The 25,196-nt window shown below is 42.1% G+C and overlaps 1 protein-coding gene across 1 annotated transcript; it reads left to right on the top strand.

Moving 5' to 3' along the window:
* The first annotated feature begins 1,481 nt into the window (after window positions 1-1,481).
* On the top strand, window positions 1,482-24,915 carry HAO1 (hydroxyacid oxidase 1). The gene is made up of 8 exons (XM_065834557.2): window positions 1,482-1,672; window positions 7,309-7,460; window positions 15,066-15,321; window positions 18,454-18,629; window positions 19,474-19,565; window positions 22,508-22,666; window positions 22,914-22,983; window positions 23,345-24,915. Exons 1-8 carry the CDS (start codon window positions 1,536-1,538, stop codon window positions 23,413-23,415), a joined length of 1,113 nt encoding a protein of 370 aa, XP_065690629.1. The 5' UTR covers window positions 1,482-1,535; the 3' UTR covers window positions 23,416-24,915.
* The last annotated feature ends 281 nt before the right edge of the window (window positions 24,916-25,196 follow it).

Genomic DNA, 25,196 nt, shown 5'->3' with positions numbered 1-25,196 from the left:
GGTCAGATGCTGTTCTTTTGCCTCAGTGTGAAAGTTCAGACAGTCTTGTTAGCGGCCACAGGAAACCTCTTATCCAGAGATTCATTAAAACAAGGAGACAATTACTTGGAACAACCTCGTGATATGAGAGGGAAGAGGAACTTGTAGCACAAGTGGCAAATAATGACCAGTAAAGTAAAAGCACAATTCATGTGAATATGGCAAATGAACATGTAACTGCAGAGAAAGATGAAGGTGGGAAGTGTTTTGAAGAGTTTAAATCTTTAAGTGAATATAGACATTATAAATAAAAGGTGAGAGGGGACACCAGTGGTGAAACCGAACCCTTACCTTCAGCAACTTTTGTGCAACTTTCCACTGTTAAAAGCTTTTGAATTCATTAAAGTTGAATTCAGCTGCACATATTAAAATGTTTAGCTCTGGTGTGGTGCTTACTGTCTCATGCTCTAGGATAAATACCTGTTTTTAGCACAGATGCTGCAAGCTTTAAATAAATGAAAGCAGACGTGGCCCCAGTTTTGTGCTGGGAGCGCAGGGAAATGTCGATGTTACACCAGTTTGCACTTAATTGTATCTGACATGGATGTGTGATAAATACCTCATGGTGTAATTTTATGTATATTGATATTCATTTCCAGTAATTCCTCCCATGAATATTCTGACTGGCTTGAAAAACGACCCCCTGTGCATCTTAATCTGAGATGGGCTCATCTGTGAAAGCGCCTAGAGCTGCAAATCTCCTGGTGCCATCGCGCCCGAGCTTCCGGCTGCACTGTCCTCCTGACACGGCCCTCCCAAGACGTTCGACAACCTCCTGTGAATCTCAACCAGTTCTTTTCTCGCTCTTTGCAAAATACTTTATTCCTAGCTGTTATTTATAAGCCAGCAGCAAGGAAGATGGCTGTGATTTTTCAGAGAGATAGATGTATATTTAACATGATGTTATCAGAGTTCTTCAGCCTTGCTGAAGAATGAAAAAATGAAGTTGCTCCAAGCCCTAAATTCCTGCAGGGAGTGAGGCACGGCTGTATTTCTCTTGCACTGCATTTCTTTCAGTGCACCACAATTAAACTGAGCAAAACAGGAGCTTTGTGGTTTTGTTTGCCACATCTTGCACTATGGGGGATTTCTTTCCAATTAAGGAATTGATTTCTCCCTTCTCCCCCAAATCTGCTTCTAATAAAGTGACATTAATAATTGTAATATGCACAGCCAGAAAACTGAGCTTTATACACATGTGACGGAAGTTTTCCCTGTAAAACAAATACCATATACTTGTTGCAAACAAGTTATATTTGTTAAATTTTAAGTTCCCTCCTTGCTGATTAATCATCTTTTATGTTCTAGGTCGGCCTTGACCACATGAAATCAAACATAGTGCTGAAGTCTAATATGACACAAGAAGTTGGTGTATTTTTTTGGTACGTAGTTGAGTCCAATCCTGATGAGGTCCTGTATTAATGATTTACAGACCAAAATACAGAGCTTAAACGAGAGGGAAGCAGGAGTAAACTAGCCCCGGGAGATCTGCAAACATGTCTGGAAAACCAGTTTGCATTGCTGATTTTGAAGAGTATGCTAAAAAATTTCTCCCCAAATCAGTGTATGATTATTACCGATCTGGAGCAGATGACCAGGAAACGCTGGCAGATAATGTAGCAGCATTTTCAAGGTAGGAGGATGATTTAAGGCTGGGGTGGGAGTTGAGGGATGTACCTTCTGCTTTATTATTAGATGTGGTGCAATATTAGATTTTTTTCTGTGTGAACAAAACTCAGTTTTTCTGAAACTTTTTTGGCTTTTATCAAAAGAGCTCTAAATTCCTTTTCAGAACAACTGTTTCTGCCCTTTTATTCCTCCACCTAACAACTGCTGTCAGAAAGCAGTCCCTAAAATCCATTATTTGGCTCTGACAAACCCAATATTAAGTCAGTTGATGAATCTGTAGTTTCTGCATTTCGGGCCATATTGCAGGCAAGGAGTTCTTGTGGTGGGATTGTACCTCTTAGCTCCTGAGTCTGTTTTGCCTCTTGCCTGTTTTTCCTAAACTGAATTTATTACACAGCCTTCCCCGGTGAGCACAAACAGGAGCTGCATAAATCCCGGCTCTGGGGCTCAATCCTGGGTGGCCAAACTCTGTTTGGGGGAGAAATATTGTAAATGATGGGAACTATTATAATTCAGTTTTGACTTAGACTTCTGTTTGCCAATCTCTAAAGGCTTTGTCTTTAATCCCTCTGAGTCTAGCAAACCAAACCAAGATTTTTCCAATTTGTTTTCAGTCTTTCTCTCTCCCCACTTTGCTTTTCTGCTGTAGAGCAGTGATTGTGCTATCAGAAATTCAGCTGGAAACCCCATGCAGCTTTAGTCAGGCTCTAGGAAACTCGGTAGTAGTTAATTTAATGGCATCTCAATAGCCAGATCACAGAAATCAGCTCAGATCCCTAATTTTAGGGACGTGTATAAAAAAGCTTTTTACTGTCAGGAGAAGAAAACTGATTTCCACTGTGAGCACTTATTCCAGAACTCTTAGTTCTGTGTGGAATCCCCCCAGCACAGATTTGAGATCCCATTGTGCTTGATGCCGTTCAAACACAAACCGAAGGACTGCTCCTGCTCCAAGGAGTAAATAGGAGTAGAAGGGAATGTAGTAGTGCTTGCTACTGTTTGTTTTGGGTTTTTTTAATGCCATGATATTATGTGCCCTCATAAAACCCAAATGAGATGTTAAGGAAAGGACACTCCAAGAGCTCAAAGGCAATACACTGTAGAAACAGTGAATTTTTACTACTAACCGCTAGAGCTAATCATGGCCACACACAAGTTGGATTTAATCCGCCCAGAGACAGACTAACACAAACCTGGTTATTTCCACGTGCTGTTTTGGTGTCAGTGGTGAGATAAGAGCAGTTCTGCTCTGAAGTTTCCTCCCACCACAGGGGCAGATTCCTCTAATAAAACCTTGTTGGATCAGGTTGATCATCTGTGGGGTTCGGGGTCACTTCGTCTTTCCTGGTGCCTTCTGTGGTATCTTCAATAAGAGCCTCCAGTGTTAGGTGTTCAAACCACAGAGCTTGCAGGCAGCCTGGAACTGAAGGAGATATTAATTAGCAGTGCATTGAACAGCCTGAGACATTAAAAAAAGAAAAAGTAAATGAAATTTGCCAGGTTCTGGTGTGGCTAAAAGGCCCTCGATATCAGCCCCTACCTTTGTGGTGCAAGATTACTTGGGTGAGCGAGGCTGCTGGGACAGACTTTATTTGAAGAAAAATCAGTGTTGTGTATCTCTGAGCTCTTAATATTTTTGGTAACTGAATGGTTGCATTTATAGAGAAATAAATAGTTATTATTAAGGTCAGATCTAGCGAATGAATGGCAATTTCAATAGAGGCTGGAATATCTTTGGAATGAGCCGTGCGATTTTTGCAGCAGTGCAATCCATACCCATTAGATTATAAAATGAATGTCCTGGCCTTTTGAAAGCACAGGAGCTTAACGTACTTTGGACCTGTAATCACATACCAGAGCATAAAATGTGTCTGAAAGGCCAGCCTTTAGGATGAGGTTGACACCAGGTACAGTAACTCTTCTTTAGCTTCCAGTTCTATTGGGATTAAGGGAAAATCTGGAGCTCTCATTTCACCATCAGTGTGTTCCTGCAAAGGCTGCATAATTATTTTTTTTATTCATAATTTTCAAATGACGTGGAGACAGCACTGGCCTAAGTGAGGCATTAAGGCCAGAGAAGATGATTTGGGATGTCAGAGCCTACGTTATACCCTATGGGTCTGATTGCGTTCACCTTGTGCTTGCTCTGCATCCCAAAACACCGTGTGTCCTTACCACATCCGCCCTGTCTGCCGATTAAATTCTCTGTCAAGTTGTCAAGGAACCGAGGGGCCTGAACGGAGAATAGATTTTATGACAAGGTTGGGATGCCTTTAGCTTGATGCCATTCAAGAAATCAATCCGAAATCTCCCCTTTCAGCACTCGAATGTCTGTGTGTGTAGGACCATGTTTCTGCTGAGCCGCTGTGACACGTTCTGCTGCTGACTCCCAGCCAGTCTTTGGGGAAAGATGCATTTTGTTGTCGTGTATGAGGAACAGCAGTTGCTTGTTTATCAGTGACAGCATCAATACGTGTTTTTCTACAGATGTAGCTCGGTGCTGAAGTGACTTGGCACGTATATAATTTAAATATTGGTTAAAAAAGCAAGGCTGAGAATGTGATTGGGGTCAAACAAGCACATGAAGTTGCAGGGGGCAGAAAAGGAAAGGAATGCTTGCAATAATAATTGGGTTACATTTCTGTAATGTCTTTCACCTCAGATTCACAGAGTGCTGCAAAAAGGGTCGCCGTGTGGATGGTAAGACACCTTGGGAGAGAAAATAGAGATATTATTATTATTATTATTATTATTATTATTATTATTATTTATTATTATTACTATTTTTTCTCTAGTCAACACAGCCATTGCTCAGCCTTGCACAGCACCAGCACCTGCCTCTTATGATGGGCACTGGAGCTGTAGGTGAGATGAAGGCAGCAAAGTGAGTTGGGGTTGGGACGGTGACTGAACAGCGTGTCCTTGCCCAAATGTGCGGCTTGCAACGCGGTACGAAGGGTTTATTTAGCGTGGGCTTGGAAGGGAAACAAAAAGAGCCATTTCAAAACGTGTCGCAGTAAAAGTTTCAGCACTTTTCACAGCTGAAAATGAGTGGAGAAAGCAGTGAGTACTTCCCTCTTAACCAACTGCATGAGAAGTTACATTCTGAAATTTGTGAACATAGAAGGAAAAGGAAAAAAACCTGTTAATCCCCCCTGCTTCCCTTTCATCCTTCTTTCAAAGCAGCATTAGCTGAAGTTGCCTGAATCGGGGTGCTCGCTGCGGCATCTCCCGCTTCCAGCTGGGAAGGAAGATGCGCTCACTTGCAATTGCTGATTGCAGCACGTGAGTGCGGACTTGGCTGCGAAAAGATGTGGGTGATGAGGAGAAGATGAATAAAAAAAAACTACACAAGCCTTTTACAAAATATCCAGGAAATTTTTTCACTCCAAGACTTGGAAGAGCAGGTGGTGTGTGGCAGCCTAATGAATGTGTGCTCTGGTTAGTGGGAGATAACTGCTCTGGGGTTGTGCCTGTTGTTAAGAGTGTTTTGCTATGGCTTTTCCAGAAAATGCCTCATTTCAAGTGTCCAGCAAACACACACTGAAAACACCCATGTTTCCAAAGCAAGTTCAGATTTTATTTGAAGAATATAATACCAAGGTAGTGAGATATTTTGGTATTTTTCGTTGGAGCCAGTTAATAGTTATGAGTATTGACTTGATGTTGGTCTAGAGGATGCGGCCTGATAAGGTGTGGAAGGGAGAGAAGCTGCAAAACACACTGGAAGGGACATTTAAAGTCTGGGGCTAATGACCCTGGGGACCCCAAAAAGCTCATGGACAGAGTAATTTGATGATACATAAAGGTAAGTGGGAAGGAAGCTTTTGAGTTTGACCGTAAAAGGAGCAAGTTGATTAAAGCATTTTTGTTTTCTTTATATTTGCTGCGAAAAGATGTCTCAGAGCTGGGAGAAAACCTTCAGAATGAGCATTAGGAAGAAAGGGGGAGAAAAAAAGTCATGTTTTCATTGTCCCACCCTCAGCCCATCCTCCCCTGAAAAATAACAACCCGATACAATAGCCTGAAAACAAGTCCGAGGAAACATACTTGCAGTGTGTGTCTTGGCATCGAAACATACAGCTGACTCCCACAACCACACTTCTCCTTCCAAGCATCATAACCATCCTCCGCTCCCGGAGAGCAGGAATGGCCCCGTGCTCTAGGGATGCAGAAAATCAGGTCTTGTCCTGGCTCTGTCCCAGGCTTCTTATGGAATTGTCTCTTTATCTTGCTATAAAATGAAGAGAATTTGTGTTTATATTTTTTTTCCTAACCTGTCAGCTTAATAGCCAAGCTCAAACTGACCTCTGCTTGCTATTGGAGCATAGTCTAAGGGCAACAGCGGCTCTGGTTGCTGTCTCCTTGCTAGTAATAAGAATATCAGTTTCACGCTTTCTAATGCTGAGCGGGTTCAGCAGTACTAGCGCTTAAGCTTTTAATTATTTTTGTTAATTAAAATTCGATAGCCATCAGAGTCCTTTCAGAGGGAGGGATGCCTCAGTGAGAGGTTGATGTGTATCCTGCTCCGCCCTGGCTCGGTTCACCCATGTGGAGAGGCAGCCCCTGCTATTGCACCCCCTCTTGTGGCTTGTACTAACAGTGACCGCGCTGCAACATCGCCCAGGTGGGCAGAAAAAGTCCAGTTTCACAGGTATGCCCAATGATGCGACCCTATTAAGATAGATTTGGATATTGTGGTGTCATCTAGGGATTGTGATCTTGTTCTGCTGTTGTTGTGCGGGGGGAAAAATAAAAAGATAAATTTCTGTGTGTGCAAGCGTGTGACATCCACCTTGACCACACTAAATTGTACTTTCAGGTTGCTCTGCTTTGGAATCAGTTTCCTTTTGCACCCAGGCTGAGGACCCCAGTGCAGAGTAAAGCCCGGCTCTGGGCTGATGTGGTTTCTGGCAGAAGCATTAAAGGCAAAGCAAGGTCAGGAATGGTTGAGCAGATGCTGGGCCACATCACTCAAGGACTAGACCATAATTTGCCCTACTGGGAAAGCCATTGTGCTGCTTGGTCTTTTCCTACACCTGCATTTGGTCTTTTCCTGGAAACCTGGAGTCTTTGTGGTATGATGGGCTGTGCTGGGGGTTGCAGCTCTAGTTCCAGGGACCACATGTTGCATAGCAGCTGGTGAGGGCTTGTTTCTGTGTATTCTCGCTGCAAAGACCCCATAGCTCAGGGAGGCCTAAGCATGCTGGCCAGGCTGGTTTATCTCAAAATCCCACGTCTTTTTATTCCCTAGTTCATAGAAGGAGTAACTGAGGGGGGCTGATGACGACTTCTGTTCTCACACCCTCTGTCATCCAGTTCTGCCCCAATGCTTTGGAGCAGGCTGAGACTCACCACAAACATTATTATTTTTCAGCTCTTGTCTTTTCTTTATATTATACCAGCCAATAATGTTCAAAGGCTTTTGGCTGCTTCTACCTTCTGTGGATTTTGCTCCCTCCTGGCTTTGTGTGTTTGGACGGTCCTGCTGCAGCTCTGTGTTGCACAATGAAGTTCTGCTCTAGCCCTAACGCAGCTTTCACCGTGTTTCTCCTCACAGCAGGGAAATCTCCTCATCGCCGTTAGGAACTGTAAATAACCCTGATGATGCCGGCTTTTTATTCCCCTTGTTTGTTCCAGATGGAAGCTGTACCCCCGGGTGCTCAGGGACGTGTCAGTAATGGACCTGTCAACCTCTGTCTTGGGGCAGAAAATCAGCATGCCGCTCTGTGTTGGAGCCACCGCCATGCAGCGCATGGCCCACGCTGACGGAGAGACGGCGACTGCTAAAGGTAAACTGTGCAAAGCGGGTAAACTGTGCAAAGCGGGTAAACTGTGCAAAGCTGGTAAACTGTGCAAAGTCCTACTTACAGCCAGCGAGGGAGGAACAGAGTCATTCTGTGCCTGCCTGCTGTGACTCCCAGCTTGGGTTCTTGCTCCTGAGGATGCATCCCAGATTGATTTGAGTTGCTGCTCAGAGTAATTGGGTTTATATTTTTTACTGTTTGCTTGGTTTTTGTGCAGGGGTGCGAAATGCAATATGCAATGGGGAAACTTTGAGGGAAATAATTGGTGCAAAATACAAAATTTAAAACTACGTCTATCTATACATCTTTCTATCCACTCTATAAATGTAACTATATATCGTCATGGCAACATTTTTCCTGTTACAGAGCTGTTTCTAGACATTCGGGATCTTTTGCTTGTCTGGGAAAAATGCTCATATTGAAGAGAGCTCTTTGAGCGCATCCCAGGGAGCCAGCGAGATAAGGGTCCCTCTGGGTTAGATGCTGCACAAAGATGTTGCTAGCATGGAGGCCACGGCCTAAAAGGCTGTGAGAAATGAGATGTTGACCAGAATTCAGATGTGGAATGTTTTTTTCTTCTTTTATCTGAGCTGCAGAGTGACACAAAATCTGAGAAAGGCATCACAGGGTGTGCCTGTTACATACAAACAGTGTTAGGATGCGTATTTCAATGCTCCAGTGCTGGTAGAATGAGAAAGGATACAAAACCTAAATAAATAGGTAATGTATAATAAACAATTAATCCTGTGTGTGGTTGAGCAATTCATCTAACAGCGTTTCCATGACCAATGCAGAAATTCTGAGTGTGAAGTGAGACTAACCTGTCCTGCAGTGGGACCTGACCTCAATTCCCATTAAAACGTCCCGTCCCTCGTGCGACGTGCAGCACAACTCCAGCAGCAATCTCTGTAAAAGCAAATTTCTCTGATTTTACAGTATGTTTGGGGATGCATTTTTTTCCCCTTCTCAAGAGATTTATTAGGAAGCCAAAGATTTTTATGCCTATTGTATGTACAGACACGCTCCACATGATGGAGCTCGAATACCTTGAATTGGTTGGTGAAGCGGTGGCCGGTGGGACTCCTTGGTGCTGTCCTGTCCTTTGGCAGCTCCTGTGGGTTCTTTCTGGCCCAGGTTACGCTGGGTGGGAACTCTGAAGCATTATACTGTTAAGTGCAAACATATTAACGCAATGTTAAGAGCAAGATTTAAAACACGGGAAATTCAGGATGTTCATTAATAAAAATTCCCCCTGAAACTATGGCCTGGCATATTTTAAGGCATAAATCTCTAGAACAAAATGGTACAATAAGGCTGACTACCGTGGCTGAGTTATGGTTGTGGTAGATCCCAGAATATCCCAAAATTTAGTTGTTTGTACACTTACATTTTCAAGCTTTAACATATGATTATTGCATCTAATGTTCTTGGGTTTTCAAGTTGGGAAATCTTGGTGTACAGGCAATGGCTTAAGCGTGCAGTCAAATAAATGTATTCATGGGAGTTGGTAAATTTTTCGTCGCTTTCAAAGGCAAATGTAATTAAAATCACACTCTCTGTATTGCATTAGCATTTCTTGTAGAAAAAAATACAGCTTTGGTTTTGTGCTCTGTACAAGGTGAAGTGGGGCATTCAGCGCCAAGCTTCTTGTCTGATGGGGATTAACTGTAAAGTACATGTTTGACTTAAAGGTTCCCTTAGACTTGTGACATTTGGGGTTGGGATTTGCTGCATCCAACTTGTCTTAAACTCTGTGGTAACTCTGAGACATGAGCAAGCAGATAGTTGGCTGCTCTAAATCAGCTTTCGCTTCAGCTGCGCCAATTTACGCAAGCCAAGAAAGCCTGATCCATAGGGTTGTGGCTTTTGCAAAGCCTGGCATAACTCATAAGCCGGACTTATGGTTGAAGCGGGAAGGAAGCGATGCATGTTGTGGTGCAGGTGGCAATAACAACCCCTTCCTCTGCCTTTTTGTACTTGGGGAATGATGCCTGGTGGCTTGTCTTAGACACAGTCAGTGACAATTCTGTTTCAACAGTAAATAATCTTATTTTGAAAAATAATTCTATTGTAATTTTAAAAGCTATTGGTGACAGGCCATCTAACAGAATGTAAGCTATTCCAAAGGTTAACTGACTCCACTCTGAGCAGAATAAGCTGTAATCACAGCCAAAATACGTACAGCTTCAACACCAGGTGTTGAATTTACTTATATTTCTGCTAAGTAGACTCTTTTCAAAGAAAATTTGTTTTAAGTTGTCTATATAGGCTGTAATAAAGTTGATCCTCGGTGTTCTTTGACATGTCTACATGGACGTGGAGTCCCTCCTTTCTTAACAAAGTTCTCTTGTCCTTGAAACAACTTCATGGACCTTGGCAGTTTTTCCAGGTCTCTCTTCAAGTATATTCCCAAGCACTTTAGTTGTAGTTCATCAGTGTATGTGGCAATTTTCCAAATATTGGATTTTCTGTTCAGTAGAAACTGAAAAATTGGGAGGAAAATTGTTTTGGACTAACTGAAATGTTTAATTTGATCCAAAACACGATGTTTTATTTCATTTTCCTACTTGCTAATGCTTTTAGCCATAATTCTGGTTTGAAACAAAAGTGTTAGCTCAGAAGAAAACATTTCCATTTTGAAAATATCAACACATGACATTTTGACTTAGGTGAATTTTTCTTGCCCTTCCCACTCGGATTTCAACCTCTTGAGTTAAAAGTATTTGCCAAATGTGATGAATAATCTTAGCCACCATTAAAGAACAAAAGGCTGTTCTTTAAACGCTTTTCAACAGAACTTTTCTGGTGATTTTCTACGTGATTTTTTTTCTGCTTGGCCATCAGAATATTCACTATTCCTCCATGCAAAGACATTGATTTTCTATCCTGACTACCTGCTGCGCTCGCAAACCAATGTGATCCCCCTGTCAGCTCCCTGGAAGTGCGGTAGGACACGTGATGCTGCCAATAGCACCCACCTTCAAGTTCACCAACATAAAGTCTTGTGCACCATCCAGCTGCTTAGCAAAAAATAGCAATACTTTTAAGCCTTAATTGTTCATAAACAGATACGTAGCATTATTTTGAGTTTTGTATTCTATTTATATTGCTACTAATTACATATTTCTCTCCTACTGACAGATTACTTTATACTCTTGTGTTTTAGCCCAGAATATCTGACTTCTCTCCAACTTGCTGAAAATCAGGCTGTTTTCTTGGCCAGATTTTTTGAAAACGAGTTGCTCAGAGCTGCTGTTTTGATGTTTACCCTCTGTAATTGCTCTCAAACAGCTTTTTGAGTTGCTGCTGACGCAAGAGGGTTTCACCATCACCTGTGATGTGATTGCACCATTTGCTTTGCCAAATAGAGAATAGGAATATTGGCTGAAAAACTCTTTTGCCCTGATTTAGTTTAGCTGCTGGGAGGTCTATCATTTCCACTAGAGATGGAGGAACACCTTTGTTCCTTCAGCTCTTTAACGCATTTGTAATGTGCTGCTTGTTTGCTTGGATGCTGCTGAGCATCTGAATTCAGGTTCCTTTTGCTCATCCGACGTGCTCGTGACTGTGAGAGAGAGATTTTGCTTTTTGTGTTAACAGCAGAACTTTGTACCCATCTTTCACCTGTTACCTATGCAGTGGTCCAAAAATACTGTTTATTTTGGAGTATGGCTACTCCATAGTCATTGAGAGGATAGTATTTATGTGGAACAACATGGCTTGGACTGACCTGGTCCTGGTTTCTTCCTGAGACCGGCAAGGAGAGGGGACTTTCTGGTGCGAGTGTCCGTGAGCAGAATGACACAACAGCCCTCCTAGAGCAGCCGGATCCATTTTTGGCCACGTGGATTTTCCCTGCTGCCTCCAGCTTTCCTGCACAGATGATAAAAATGCCTTGTGTCAACAAAAAGATCATAGGCACAACTCGCACGCAGTGGTTTGTGAGGGGTAAGTGAGGTAAAGCCGGACAGGGGATTTCTCAGCCAAGCGTGTTTCGTCAAGAGAGTCACGTTAAGTACTTTAAACAACTCGGTTTCTTAGGAGATGCAGCTCCAAGGACACAGCTGCTTCTCTGGAGAAACACCATGGTGCCAAAAGGACATCACCTTGATCCCAAGCCATGTCCTTTGGCCCTTAACTTAGGGACAGTGGATTCACTGGTGGATTCAGGAAAAAATTACCACAGTGAGGGGCAGCTCAACTGTTGTGCTTTGGAGGTGCCCCTAAAAGGGAAATGATTGGAATTTGCACAGCTAGAGAGAAGTAGCAAAGTTCCTATTCGCGTACAAGGTAACCCTAACAAAATATGCTTAAACTGTGTCCTCCCCAATGTGTGTTGCCTCTGCGTTGTCCAGAGGACAAGCTCCATACCTGTCCCAAACCCTTTAACGCAGTGATGTCCCAGCAGAGGTGGGAGAGAGACTCTGAGTTTCGGGATGAAAAAAGGAGTAAAAAAATGATATTGCTCTGTTCTCCTCTGGACTTCCCAAGTTGGTCCTGCCCTATGATCAGACTTGATTTGTCGCTATGTAAAGTACTTCAGTTGAATTCCCCAAAAATGAGGAAAACCCCAGTTTTATTGTGGTTTATGTTCCCTGGTGTGAAGATGTATCCTTGCCTGGGGCTTCCGTGGGTGAAATACAAGCAGAGAGCAGTGAGGCGGAGAAACCGAGGCAGCCTTGGAGTTCCCATTTCCCAAACACCCCACCATGCCCCAATTCCAGTTGCATTTGACCCTGAAATAAAGTATAATACAATTAACTTAAAGCTTTATTGTCCTGATATCAAAACCTCCCCAGCCTCCTGTGTGTGGCTAATGCTGCGATCGCTGTGCTGTCATTGACCCCAACAGGAGCCTGCAATGTGTACAAAGGTAAATGTGTGCTTTGGGCAAGGCTCAGGCTTAAAAGAAGACCTGGAAATAAAAAAAAAAGGCCTAAAAGCAATCTGAAATGGCATGAGGAAAGGCTGGTTTACAAAAATCCCATGTTTAAACTCTGGCAAATGTCACATGTTGCCGCAACGGCCTCCCATGGGAATATGGATGCAGTACAGATTTGTAAGAATAATATTTGCAGCACCCCAAAATTGAAGTGTAAAATATAGTTGTTGGAGGAAATGAATTGCTTCTGTTTTCTTCAGCTAAATGTGCAAGTAGTGGGAGTGTATTTTTAGCCTGATTTGAGGTAGGGAAAAAAAGGAACCTGGCAATGCTTCTGGAGTATGTATCATGTGTTTTTGAAAGTTGACAAAATAAGCTTTAAAATGTTCAAGATAAATCACAGATTCACTAAAACTGGAACTTGGAATCTCTGAAACTTTGAAAAATTGTGTGTGCATGAACTTTGAATTTGAGCATCCAGATCCAAATTATGTGTGTTGACCTTGTACTTTGTCAGACAATTATTAACTTTACAGGAAAGGCGAGAGGAATTTTGTGAGTGTGCTTTCATGAAAACACCAAAACCCAGTTTGGCACGGTTGAAATCTGATTTAAGCAAACCAATTAAATCTAATCTTAAACAAGATTAAAGCAGCATCTTCTCTATTGCCATGCATGCACATAACTTGAAAGAACACAGTATTAATGTCTTAAATCTTCTGTTCATTGAGTGTGTTTTATTGTGCAGTTTGTTTTAATTTTTGCTTTTGCAACTCCTCTTGTATCCTTAGGGTTGCGGAGGTAGAGCTGAGAATAAAAGTAAGAATAGAAATGAATGGGTACCTAAAGGCAGATTGAAGCCGTAACATTTACATTTTTTCCCTTATCTGAGGGTTTTGCGATGGCAGGGTTTGCAAATTTCCATCTCATTCACGAGCTTGTATTTGACAGAGCTACTGGAATGCGGATCCCTTGTTTCTATAGCATCATTTAATGGGCTTGATTTGGTAAATCACTTATTATGGGATTTGCAATAACCCACCACAGCTGGTTTGAACAGGACATTAGGCATTCAGCACGCATATGTTCTTCAGAAGTAGCTCATTTCTAGGTACTTCATCGGTGAGAGGAAGCTCATTTTAAGGGGAGGAATGAAACAGTTACAATGTAGAGACTTTTGGTTCATTGCTACTGCATTTCCACTGACTGAAAGCTGCCTGGTGGCCCTGGGAGGGTGTAACCAATTTGTTTGAATAAGCTGTTCATAAGTTTCCACTCTAAGAGACTTGTAATCCTTATTTAATAAAATGTTGTCATAAAGACCACTTTTTAATTCCTCAATGGGCTGGAGATGACGTTTTGAAACAGAGGTCCATTTACATGAAAAATATGCATACTGCGGTAGACCGAGAAACATAACGCTTTATATAATATTTTTCTGTTTTACAGTGTGTTGGCCTTTATTTTACATTAAGTGACAGGTTACTCCAAAAAAGAATAAGCGATAGGTTCATAAAAATATAATTGTATGAGGTTAGCTGGTTTGTAGTGCAGCCTGGGTTGGAAATGACCCTGGGTGGCAGCCGGGACGGAGCCTGCTGGGGCTCATTCCATGACATTTAACCTTGGGACTGCCCACACCTCGGCACTGATTTCATTGTAGGGTTTTTGGAGGTAAAAGAGGAGAGGGATCAAAACACACAGGGCGCGATCATCAATCCCTTTGTGCTCAGCAGAGACTCTGGAGACCACGTGTCTGTTGTACCTGCTTGTCTTTGTATTATATTTACTTTTGGGGTATTGTGGATGGGGGGTGCTGCTTGGGATGTGTTTCTCCCACTCTCAGTGAGATCAGAACTTCTAATTTTATTGCCTGAAGCATCAGGATTTATGTGTGGGATCACGCAACAGACGTGAGGTCGCTCTCCTGCCACTTTCAGCAAAGCAGCAAACAACAACGAAGCTTCCCCCTCAAGTCTTTAAATGAGTTTGTCTGCTGGATCGTGTCATTCTCTTTTATTATGCCCTGAAATACTCTGCAGGGACAACAACAGATATTTACTAGAAAAGCACATGAAGATATTAGATTTTAATGCTAGTGAACATTATGTGGATGGGAGAAAGCAGCCAAAATGCCATGATCAAAATGGTCAGGGGAGCATGTGTGGCACTGGTGAGGAGACTTAAAATCAGCATTGAGAATTACAGACCCAAAACATTAATCTGCAGCAATGTGTCAGTGTTAAAAAAATTAAGAGCCTTAAATGCATATATATATATATATTTACATCATTTAAAACTGTGCATGTCCTTAAACCTATGTGCCCAAAGTTCTGACAAGTGGTTGCCAGACACTAGGGGTTTATAAACAAGCTCCCCACAGGATAAAGAATTACTAATATGGGTAAGGCTTAGTTTGATTATAGTCTATTTTCTTTCCAGTATTAGAACAGGGATTATCTCAAAGAGCATGCAGACAGCAGCCACCAAAATTTTGCCTATAAACACAGAGTACAAGCCAGAGAGCTCTTGCAGCAGGCCACTGCTGTTAGTAACTACTCACTATTAACATAGCCTCCCCTGGAAGGCTGAAAATGTGTTAACACTGAGGAAAGGCAGTGTGAGATTACATGCACTGACACGCTTTTTGTGAGCCAAGTGCTCCTGTTCAGAATTTTGGATAATCTCAAAACCTTGTGTTCCTCCAGCCTGCCAGGCAATGGGGACAGGGATGATGCTGAGCTCCTGGGCAACCTCTTCCATCGAAGAAGTGGCTGAAGCAGCTCGAACTGGCCTTCACTGGCTGCAGCTTTACATCTACAAGGACCGGGAGGTCACCAAATCCCTCGTGAGGCGTGCGGAGAGAGCGGGTTACAAAGGCATCTTCGTGACGGTGGACACGCCGTTCCTCGGCAGGCGTGTTGATGACGTGCGCAACAAGTTCCAGCTTCCTCCACACCTCAGGTAGGTGCCCACCGATGGGGCATGGGACATGGGATGGACACACGGTGATGCTGTGGTCACCATGAGGTCCTGTGGGGGAAGTTTGTCTCCGGCACAAGGAATTTTTTCCAGGTGCCACATGCTGCTCTGGGTGATAACACCGAGGAGCTGAGCACTATCGCTGTGCTCTGCTTTGGGTCAAAACCAAGTTTTCTTAGCTGTTTGCAGGCTGTAAAAGATGTGTGCCAGACTACAGGCTGCAGACTGGCAAAGTTAGACTGGGCATTTCTTTGTATGTCTATCGATATATCCTTGGATGTCTTCAAAACTCAGCTGGATGCAGCCCTGTGCAATCTGCTCTTTGAACTTGGGTCCAGCTGCAGGGCTGGCTGTGCTATGAACGGGGCCTGGACTAAGCGGACACAAGTCCCTTTCAACTGATGTCATGGTCCCTTCTAACTGATGTTATCCTATGACACTGCATTTGGTCCAGGGCTGTGTTGCTACCAACCATGGAGCTCCTTTCCAAGCAACTTCAGCTCTTCGTCAAATACACAAACACATGGGTATCAGTCTTTCTAAATTCTCCGTGAGGATAATTTCCACCCTGTGTGTGTTTTCGGACATTTTCTGTATCTCAGAAGCATTTGTAGCCTCATGATTGACTTCAGCACTAATTCTAGTTCCTCTCCACTTCAGGGCTGATGGAGAACTGAATTTCAACAGAGTTACCCAGCGGTGGTGTAAAGGCACTGATTTCACTGGCCTTTTGCAAATATAAACTGGTGGACTGTAGAGCCCACCCCAATAAACACATACTGAAATCCTGGCACAGTGTTGGCAGCCAGTGACTGGCTGGAAGAGTATTTAGTGGATGGGGTATCCAGGACTTGGGTTTGCAAAATGGAGTGAAAAATCCTGCGAGAATCTTGCGGGTAGATCTCAGTAGTAACCACAGTCTGCCACAGCATCTATTAAGACTACTGTGTTTGCTCAGAGCGTGCAAATGAACATCAAAATGGAAAGAAAAAGAAAAAATAAAGGATAGCTGAATGTATTTTGAAGTGGATTAACTTTGGTTTGAGTTCTGGGTGAAAGCTAGTTTTGAATTTTATCAGTGGATGTTAAGTATTCTTCCCATGTTATGCTCTGTACACACCGTATGTAGCAAGAAATAGAATATTCAATTTGAAGGTAAGTCGGGGGACTGTGCAATGAATCTGATTCACTGGCACAAAAACTCGTCACAGCTTGGGGTGTTGGATGTACCCCATGTGCCTGTATTTGAAGCTAATAGATGGTATGATGAAGGCTGACACAGCAACCTGAAATCTGCCTGTGATTTCTGTATTAAAGTACAATCTGTGAGGAAAGCACCAGAAAACAAAAAATCCCTGAGACATCTAACATTAAAATATGCTCCGTATAGTAATCCTGCCATAGACAAAACATTATTCATAAACACTGTCATTTTACCTAAAATATATATACATATAAATCTTTAAATAGCTTTTTTTAGGGACAGTATAATTTTAAGGCCTGGGGTTAGAGTTTTTAAATGTGTGTCAAATAACCTCACGATATTTGGGGAAAGCGTTAAAGCATTTCTGAAACACTTTAACCCCGACTGACCGAACCGTAACAACATTTTGAGTAAACCGTATGAAATAATATGAAGTTGGAATAATCTTTAAGGGTTTAAATTCATCACTTCGGATTTCAGAATGACACTCGGACAGTGTTTTGTTGCATAGTTGGTGGTGAAATTCTCCTAGCGTGGGGCTCTGCTCAGTTATGTGATAACTTTTTCTTGGCTTCAGGATTTCAACAAAGTTTCAAAGCAACAACAAGGTGCCATTGTGCTCAGAAATGTATGTAAGGCAACATTCATTCAAGTGTTGATCTGCATTTCACAGGCCAAGAAAAACAACAGTTATTTATATAATCTTATCCGAGGTTCTGTTTTTCTCTGGGTACCCCACCCTCTGCAAACCAACAGCTGGAAAGCTGGATCTTGCCGAGACCCTGTTGCTTTCTCATTTTCTTCCGGGCCTGGAGCTGAACAGAAAAAAACATGTGAAATGCTGCTTGTTGCAGGCATGAAATCAGCACTGAACTAGGCAGTTTCCATGGAAAAAAAAAAAGTGTTTCCCAAAAATGTGGAATACGAGTATAAAATAGTGCAATGTGGAATGAGAAAGTTTCCAAAGAACTGAGCGATCAGGCTCGTGTGGGCCAGGGGTGTCCTCGGTGGTGCTGGTGTTGCTGATGGTGGCTTAGTGCTTGTGAGCGCTTGGAGCTGCTTCAGCTTTCTAATACACAGCCTGAATTTCTCTATTTTTCCCTCCTCTCCCCTTTTCCTGCTGTGTCTAGTAAGGCTGGGAACTCCTTGGTGCTGGGGGTGTCATTTCTCTTTCAGTTTCTAGAACTGGTGAGATTGATTTGGTGCTAATGAACAAATACTAGGTAATGTTTTCAGATGAACTTGATTTGTTTTCACCCTATGTCTTGCAAAAAAAGCATACAAAAAAGACTGGATGATGGTTTTGTTGGACAGATGAAAATTCTGACTTCTCTGCAGGGCTTCATGTAAATCCATCTAACTTGTGGAGCTTAAAAAAATTTCCCTTCTTTCTGTTCCTCCCAGTGGCTGAATTCCCTGGATTTGGAAAAAACCAAAGAAACAAAATGCATTTGGTGCAATTATCCTCACAGTGCTCCTGGTAGATACTGTTGTTCCTACTTTATGGTGGGGAAACTGAGGCACAAGGAGTGGCTGAGCACGATGCCCAAAGTCGCACAGGAGGTTTATGGGAGGACAAATGCTGGAGCCTAAATTACTGCTGAGTTTTCCTCCTGATCATAGATTTGATGCTGAAGCTTTAGATTGTGGACTTTATTTCTTTGGAAAGCACTAGGGCCGTTGCTTTGGGCCAGAGAAACTTGCACCAATGTCATCAAATGCTTTGACAGCCAAAGGTTTTGGCTTGCTGAGGACTGTGATCAGACACATTTGGGATGGGCGTTTTTCAGTCCTGTTCTGCAACACAGCAAAGATTTAACACAGATACATTGAACGCTGGTGTTGGTGGCTGATTCATGGCTGCAGTTAATCTTTCTCAGACTATTTTCCTCTGTCCTTTGTCATTTTAGGTTAAAAAACTTTTCAAGCAGCGACCTGGCGTTCTCCTCAGGGAAAGACTTTGGAGAAGATAGCGGACTGGCGGTGTACGTAGCGGAGGCGATTGATGCGAGCATCAACTGGGAGGACATCAAATGGCTTCGAGGGTTGACCTCGCTGCCCATCGTTGCCAAAGGAATCCTCAGGGGTGCGTAGCTCTGCCACTTCCCATGAGGGAAGGAAAAGTGTTCCTGCTGGGGAAATTCCTCTAAAATTGCCTATAATCTCATAACTTTTTAACTATCTAAGTAGGGAAGATTTGCTAAAACGGAGCCAAAAACAATCAGAGGGAAACAACCTTCTCTTCCTCATGCGTGGGTTGGAACTCAGCAGCTAAGACACTCACAGAAGCAGCAGCTTAAATAACTACGTGGAGCTGTCAGTTTGGCTGTGCTGTAGAGTGTCGCTACCTCAATATTCCATAGGTTGTGACCAGAGCTGCTGGTCACCAAACTGAGCAGCTGGTCATCTGGCAGCACACCATTTGTGTCTGAAATCAGATGCAGCCAGGAAGGCTGAACTTGCCCTGTTCATTGTGCCTCTAACTCTGCTCTGAGGTGAACACAGCTTAAAGGCAAGCTGGATTTCTCTTCTGTCAGAAGAGCACTGAGCACACTGAAGTGGTTTCACTAAGTACAGATTATTACTGTGATCGTGCCGATAATTGTGGCTTGGAGAAAATCATTTGGTGAAGTGATTTTGTGGTGATGAGCTCTGGGACACAGTAGAGAAAATTAAGCCTAGCGACCAAAGTGGCTGCTGATCCGAACCGGTGAAATGTTCTACTCCAACATTTCAAATGATTTTTCTGGTCTTTTGATTAAGGATAAAACTTTTTTTTCTGTGTTGAGATGAAGCTTTGTTAGTATGAAGCCCTAAGCTGTCAATACTTTCTAGTGATGCCAACATTTCCCTCATCATGGTGCCAAAAAGCTCCCAGGTACGGAAGAGTTTATCTTGTGGTATGGTTTTGTTTGTTTGTTTTTCTCTAGCTGATGATGCTAAGGAAGCTGTAAAGATTGGGTTAAACGGTATCTTGGTGTCAAATCACGGAGCACGGCAGCTCGATGGGGTCCCTGCCACTGTAAGTACTGGTGCCAATATGCCCCAGAAGCCTCTGGTTTTCTCTGCCTTCTGGCTTGTTTCCTTTCTCTGAACACATGATGGCCAGAGGAAGAACCTGGAAATACACGTGTTTTTTGCCTTAACCCACGAGCAGTAACTTCTCTCCACTTCTCTATGTCACATCGTGCTCTGAATTAGCCTCCCCTTGATCAGATAAAACAAAAAACCATGGGAGGGTTTACATGTGACTGTTTCTTCAAGCTGCCTGGGCACCCTGTCCTTGGCTGCAGCACCCTGCATGGAAATCCAGAAGAGCAATTTGCAATAGTCTATTATTGTCACTTTAAGTTTTAGAAATTGGAAAGTTTAAGCATTTTTTTCCAGTCTCCTCTTTCATTTCTCCTTTCTCATCATTTTTTTGAAAACCCCATTTTGCCACTTGCAGTTCATGGAAGGTTGTACTGGAGGGTTTTTTTCCCTTTTAATATTCTTTAGAGACTTTTTAAAAACTGCAGAGTTACAGAACAGCTAAAGGCAGAATGAAATTCCCCCTTTTTCTCCTTTCAAACATTTTCACCTTTGGAAAAGGTACAGAGTGGTTAAATTACATTTTTTTCCTTTTTCCTTTTCGTTGTCGTGCCCTGTGCCTTTTTCCAAAGGTGAAAAGCGATTTGAGAAGTTCCCAACCGGCAAAAAAGAAACAAGGAAAGGAAAATGAAAAAGTATGTGTTCAGGTTGAAGGAAAACCCCCAAAATTCCAGTCATCACTCATCCTTCTTCATTTGGTGTGGGAAAGCTGCACAAGTAAAAAGGGAAGGAAAAGGAGGAGAATCAGAGCTCAGTTTGACTGTTTCAGGATTCCTAATGTGTCCTTGATGAAAAATCTCCTATTTTCCATGATTCTTTGAATGGGACAGCAAAGCCCTTTTTTTGCTGTGGGGTGTTTTGCGTGTCAAGTCTTATCTACTCAGTTCTTCACCAGCCAAGCTTTGGGGAGGCAAACACCAGCAGAAATGATTTTCTAAATGGTTAATGAAGCTGAGTTGTTGTCCTGTGAGACGCTCTTGGCTGTCTCCAGGTGCTCCTGGGGATGGGGAGGAAAAAGACCCCCCCTGATGTCAGAACTTCTTCAGCTCCAAAAGAGAGACTGAGATCATTCTTTTTCAAGCTTGAAATGCTGTTGGGGAGTTGGTAGCTATTCAGTTCTTGATACCTTAAGGATAACTAAATTTTCAGTGTGTGGTGTGAGTGTCTAATACTTCTGAAATGAATTTTTTTCTTCAACTTTTGTTGTTTTTACCTGTTACCTTTTGAGAATGTATTCCCCAGTTTCACTGAGAATCTTGGGCAAGCCTGTGTGTGAGGTAATCCAGCAGGGAGAACGTATGAGGATATTAAAACCATCGTTTTTGAGAAATTAGAAAGCTCAAGAATTATGAATTAAGTTTTTGCCAACTGTAGTAGAACAGAAGTTAAACTCGCAAACTACTTGTTATGACTTATTCTTTTGCAACACCACAGTGCAGAGAAGGCGCTATTAAAGCTGGTGTGTTCGCTGGGCTTCATCATGCAAAGAACTATTTTTCATCATGTAAATATCTGCAGTGGGTCATGCTAAATATTTCTGGTTTAGAAACATAATGATTTGCTTTGATTCCATGGGTTTTCAGAACGTGAACTGAACCCAAGCTGGTCAACATCTCCTGTGTGTTATACATTTAGGAAATCTATGTTTTAATTATGGTTTGCATCATACTTTAGTTATTATAGCACTTTAGTGTCGGTGCAGTTTGTCAGGATATAGAAAGTGGTCTCTGTATATGGAAAAAGATGCAAAATATGTTTGGCAAGAGAGCAAAACCAAAGGGAGGGGGAAAAAAAAATCACAGCAAGTGCCAAACTTGAAGAAAATTTTAATCCAAATCTAAAAACAAACGGCACTTTCAAGATTTTTCCCCCATCTCTTAGTCATTTTTTATCCATTAGAAAGGAAATGAATTACATCCGTATTTGAAATACATGAATTTGTGTGTCTTTTGTCTTACTACCACACAGTTTCCAGTCTTTTCCAGTTTCCTTAGTATTTGGCTTCCAGTTCTTTTTTTCTTTCTGGATTTTTCATGAATAGGAGTTATTTAGGCATTATAGAAATGGCTTCTAATTAATGCTTGAGGCTTGAATTCATGAGACTCATCTCTTCATTGGGACATTGTGAACATGTTACTTAACTCCCTGGTCACTTGTAACTTGAACAGTACAAATCCTTTTCCCCTTTATCACTGGTGTAGGGGTTAAGCAGAGCTTGGTGAAAGTAACATACGTGCTAATTTTTTCTTATATGAAGAAGTTTCCTCTACAATGATTCCTGTGATCAAGATGCATTTTAGAAAGGACAAATATATTAAAATGTTTCAGTCAACTCTAAATTCCTCGGGGCACATCTTCCTCTTACTCCATGTCTATAGGTACAATGCCTGCCTCTGAATTCTAGCTGGCCCTTAGTATATATAAATGAGTAATAAATTTAAACAAGAAGGTGATAATTTAAAAAGTGACAGTGATTTGATTTCATCCCCAAACTAGTGAACAGAGGATGTTTGGGGGGTAAGATGAAGAAGAGGCCTCCTCTGTGCTCCTTGTTTCTTATATTCTTCAGAAGTATCCAATCCTGGCTTGTGTCAGATACATGACATGGGATCAGATGGCCATTTGATGTGACCCTGCTGATTCTCATTCCATTTATGTGACTCTCCAAATAAATTCAACCTTTGTATATATCTGCTAGCATGCTAAGTCACCGCTGTTTTTCAATACAAAGCTGTGTTATTTGTGTATACAGTCAGGCATGCAATTGCTCATTTAGCTTCTTTAAAGCCTGCATCCTGTACGGAATAATTCATTCAAAAAAAGAAATAGGGTTACAAAAGCGGACGAGCTGTATTCCTGGTTTCACTCTTTTAGATTGATGTCCTGCCTGAAATCGTCGAGGCCGTGGAGGGGAAGGTGGAGGTGTTCCTAGATGGGGGTGTAAGAAAAGGCACAGATGTTCTCAAAGCGTTAGCTCTCGGTGCCAAAGCCGTATTCATTGGAAGACCTCTCATCTGGGGCTTGGTTTATCAAGTAAGTTAGAAAATGCTTCAATTCTTGTTTTTAGATACCTAGACTTGCTGTTGAGGCTTAGCTTATGCATGTGTACGTGTGTACATAGCGCGTGTGTGATGGTGTGTATCCAGAAAATCTAACCCAAAATTTGTTATGTCAAGTACTCAGGATTTAACAGTTATGCCTTGAACTTGGTTGGCACATGTATACCTGTCTGTATTATATATGCACACATAATAGGAAATGTTGCCTCCTAATCTCCCAGGGTGAAGAAGGAGCAAAAGAAGTTCTCCAGATGCTGAAGGAAGAGTTTCGCCTGGCAATGGCACTGACAGGTCAGACATCAGTATTTCCTTCTCACCAATAACCACCTGTCTCGCAGCTCCTCACAGCTTTCATTTGCCTAGGGCAGGATGCTGTAGTAACCTACAGAACAGAGATGGAAATGTTTGCGATATAAGCCAATTAGGCCATGGAGAGATGGGAAAAAGATTTGTTATCCCTGCCTTATAGATAGGGAGCTGAGCAGGCCAAGTGGAAACAAATGAGAAAGTTTTTCAGAAGGAGAGCAATAAATCCATAGAAAACTTGTACCAAATCATCGCTCACTAAGGGTGGATTTAATCTGATAGAATGTATATTTCTATGAGATAGAAAAAGAAAAAGCTTTCAACTGATATGTAACTTTTCCTTCAGGATGCCGGAGAGTAGAAGAAATTGGCAGGACACTGATACGAAGACATCAAGCGTTATTTTCCAAGATTTAGGTCTGAAGACTGTTGCTTTGCGCGTCGCCTGTTGTACAGAAAATGTGCTACCAGACAAAAAAGCAGCTGTGTTTGTTCTTTGGGCCTCATCCTGCAACCCTGACTGAGAAGGGGTGGTCTGTAAGAGATCACTTGTTAAAAAAGTACTTAAAGCAAGTTTTACAGGTGTTTCTATATTCACCTAGGCTTAAGGAAAGCTGCTATAGTGGGAGTTGTGATTAGAGATGGGCCTTTATACAAGACCAATGTAGAAACTTCGATGTGTTTTACAACAAATGAACTTACGTGCCTGGAAGTAACTACAAACAGAAACATTTTGATAGCAGGTAGCTATCAAAATGCAGAAATTTAAAATGTAAAAGATACTTCTTGCTTGCTATTTAGAGAAACTACATTCTACATCATAGAGATTAAATCTTTCTTATGAACGTAGTGTCATTTCCCTACTGACTATGTGCTATTCCTTTACAGGCATGTGAGCTTGTAGCATGTAGGCCGTAGGAGCAAAAAAAGGACTCTTAGTTGTGAAAAACTGAAACAGCAAAGCAAAATTGGGGAAGCTCTGCTGTGTAAGTGACACGAACCGCTTTGCAATCAGACAACTGTTATATCAGGTATAGGTCAGATCCTTGCCTGGTGTAAATCCTTGTAGCCCTATTGCTTTCATCAAACTGTGCTGACTGCTCCCAGCTGGAGCCCCAAGTCACATTTTTCACCTGGATTCATTTGCTGATGGTGACAAGTGAAGGCTGGTGCTACCTGGGAGAGTTTGTAGGATTTGCAGCCATGTGCTAAAGAGAAACTGAGGTATTAACACCCTTCAGAGAGAGAAATCTTAGTGTTATTCACTTTATGACAAGGGTACAGAGACACACAGAATCTGCTCCTGGATTCTCTGAGCAATGCAAATACCTGCTGAATTAATTTTGCAAATGTAAAGAATGAAGGAATAGCTTCATACTGCACAATGGCCCTTCCCAAAGCGAGCAGACACAGGAGGTGAGGCTCTACTAATCTCATCTTGGGTAAAACTATAAGGGTGGCTCTTACCTGTCTCACTTCTCTTGCAATTATCACAGTGTTACTGGGAGCAGGGGGGAGGCCATTGCAGAAAGGTTCTCGTTCTGGAAATCTAGTGTTTGCTTTTAAGGAGGATTAAAAAAAAAAAAAAAGCCTTGATTTCACTGTTCCACCATCACTAATATCACTGGTTCCACCGTTTGCTTCCCATCAGTGTCAGAAGGACTCGTGCATTCTGACTCTCTTGTTTTACCCTGTTTGAAATAAACCTTATTAAGCTTTAGAGGCAGCTTTGTCATAAAATGATGGAATATTACAGTGTGAACTAAAGCTGAGGCTGGAACTCAAAATGGGGAGAAAACCCAAAAGGCCACATGCTTGCCCTTCAGTTGTAAAATTTGTACTCTTATTTACTGCAGAGTGTAGTGTGTTGTGTGAGGGTTGCGTAGCAACAAAATAAAGTTTATCTGTGTAAGGAAATATGTTTCTAGGAGCATAGAGAAGCATAATTTCTGCTGTTTACTGCACTTATCATATCTGTTGCAATGTGGACTGTGTCAGATGTCAATTACAGGCTAACTTCAGAAAGACTGTTTATTTTAGATAATATAAATGTTACTTAAAAGACAGGGGCATAATATCTTATGTTTACATGTTTAAGATCTATTTCTAAAGTTTAGAAGATGCAGTTTCCTGTCTTTGCCCCAACCAAATTCAAGGAAAGTTCTGTAACTCTGTGGTCCAGGATAAATTCTGATGGT

Source organism: Patagioenas fasciata, chromosome 3 (assembly GCF_037038585.1).
Source record: "Patagioenas fasciata isolate bPatFas1 chromosome 3, bPatFas1.hap1, whole genome shotgun sequence".
Taxonomy (NCBI): domain Eukaryota; kingdom Metazoa; phylum Chordata; class Aves; order Columbiformes; family Columbidae; genus Patagioenas; species Patagioenas fasciata.
The sequence above is the reverse complement of the archived record's forward strand: the minus strand, read 5'-3'. Positions and strand labels throughout refer to the sequence as shown.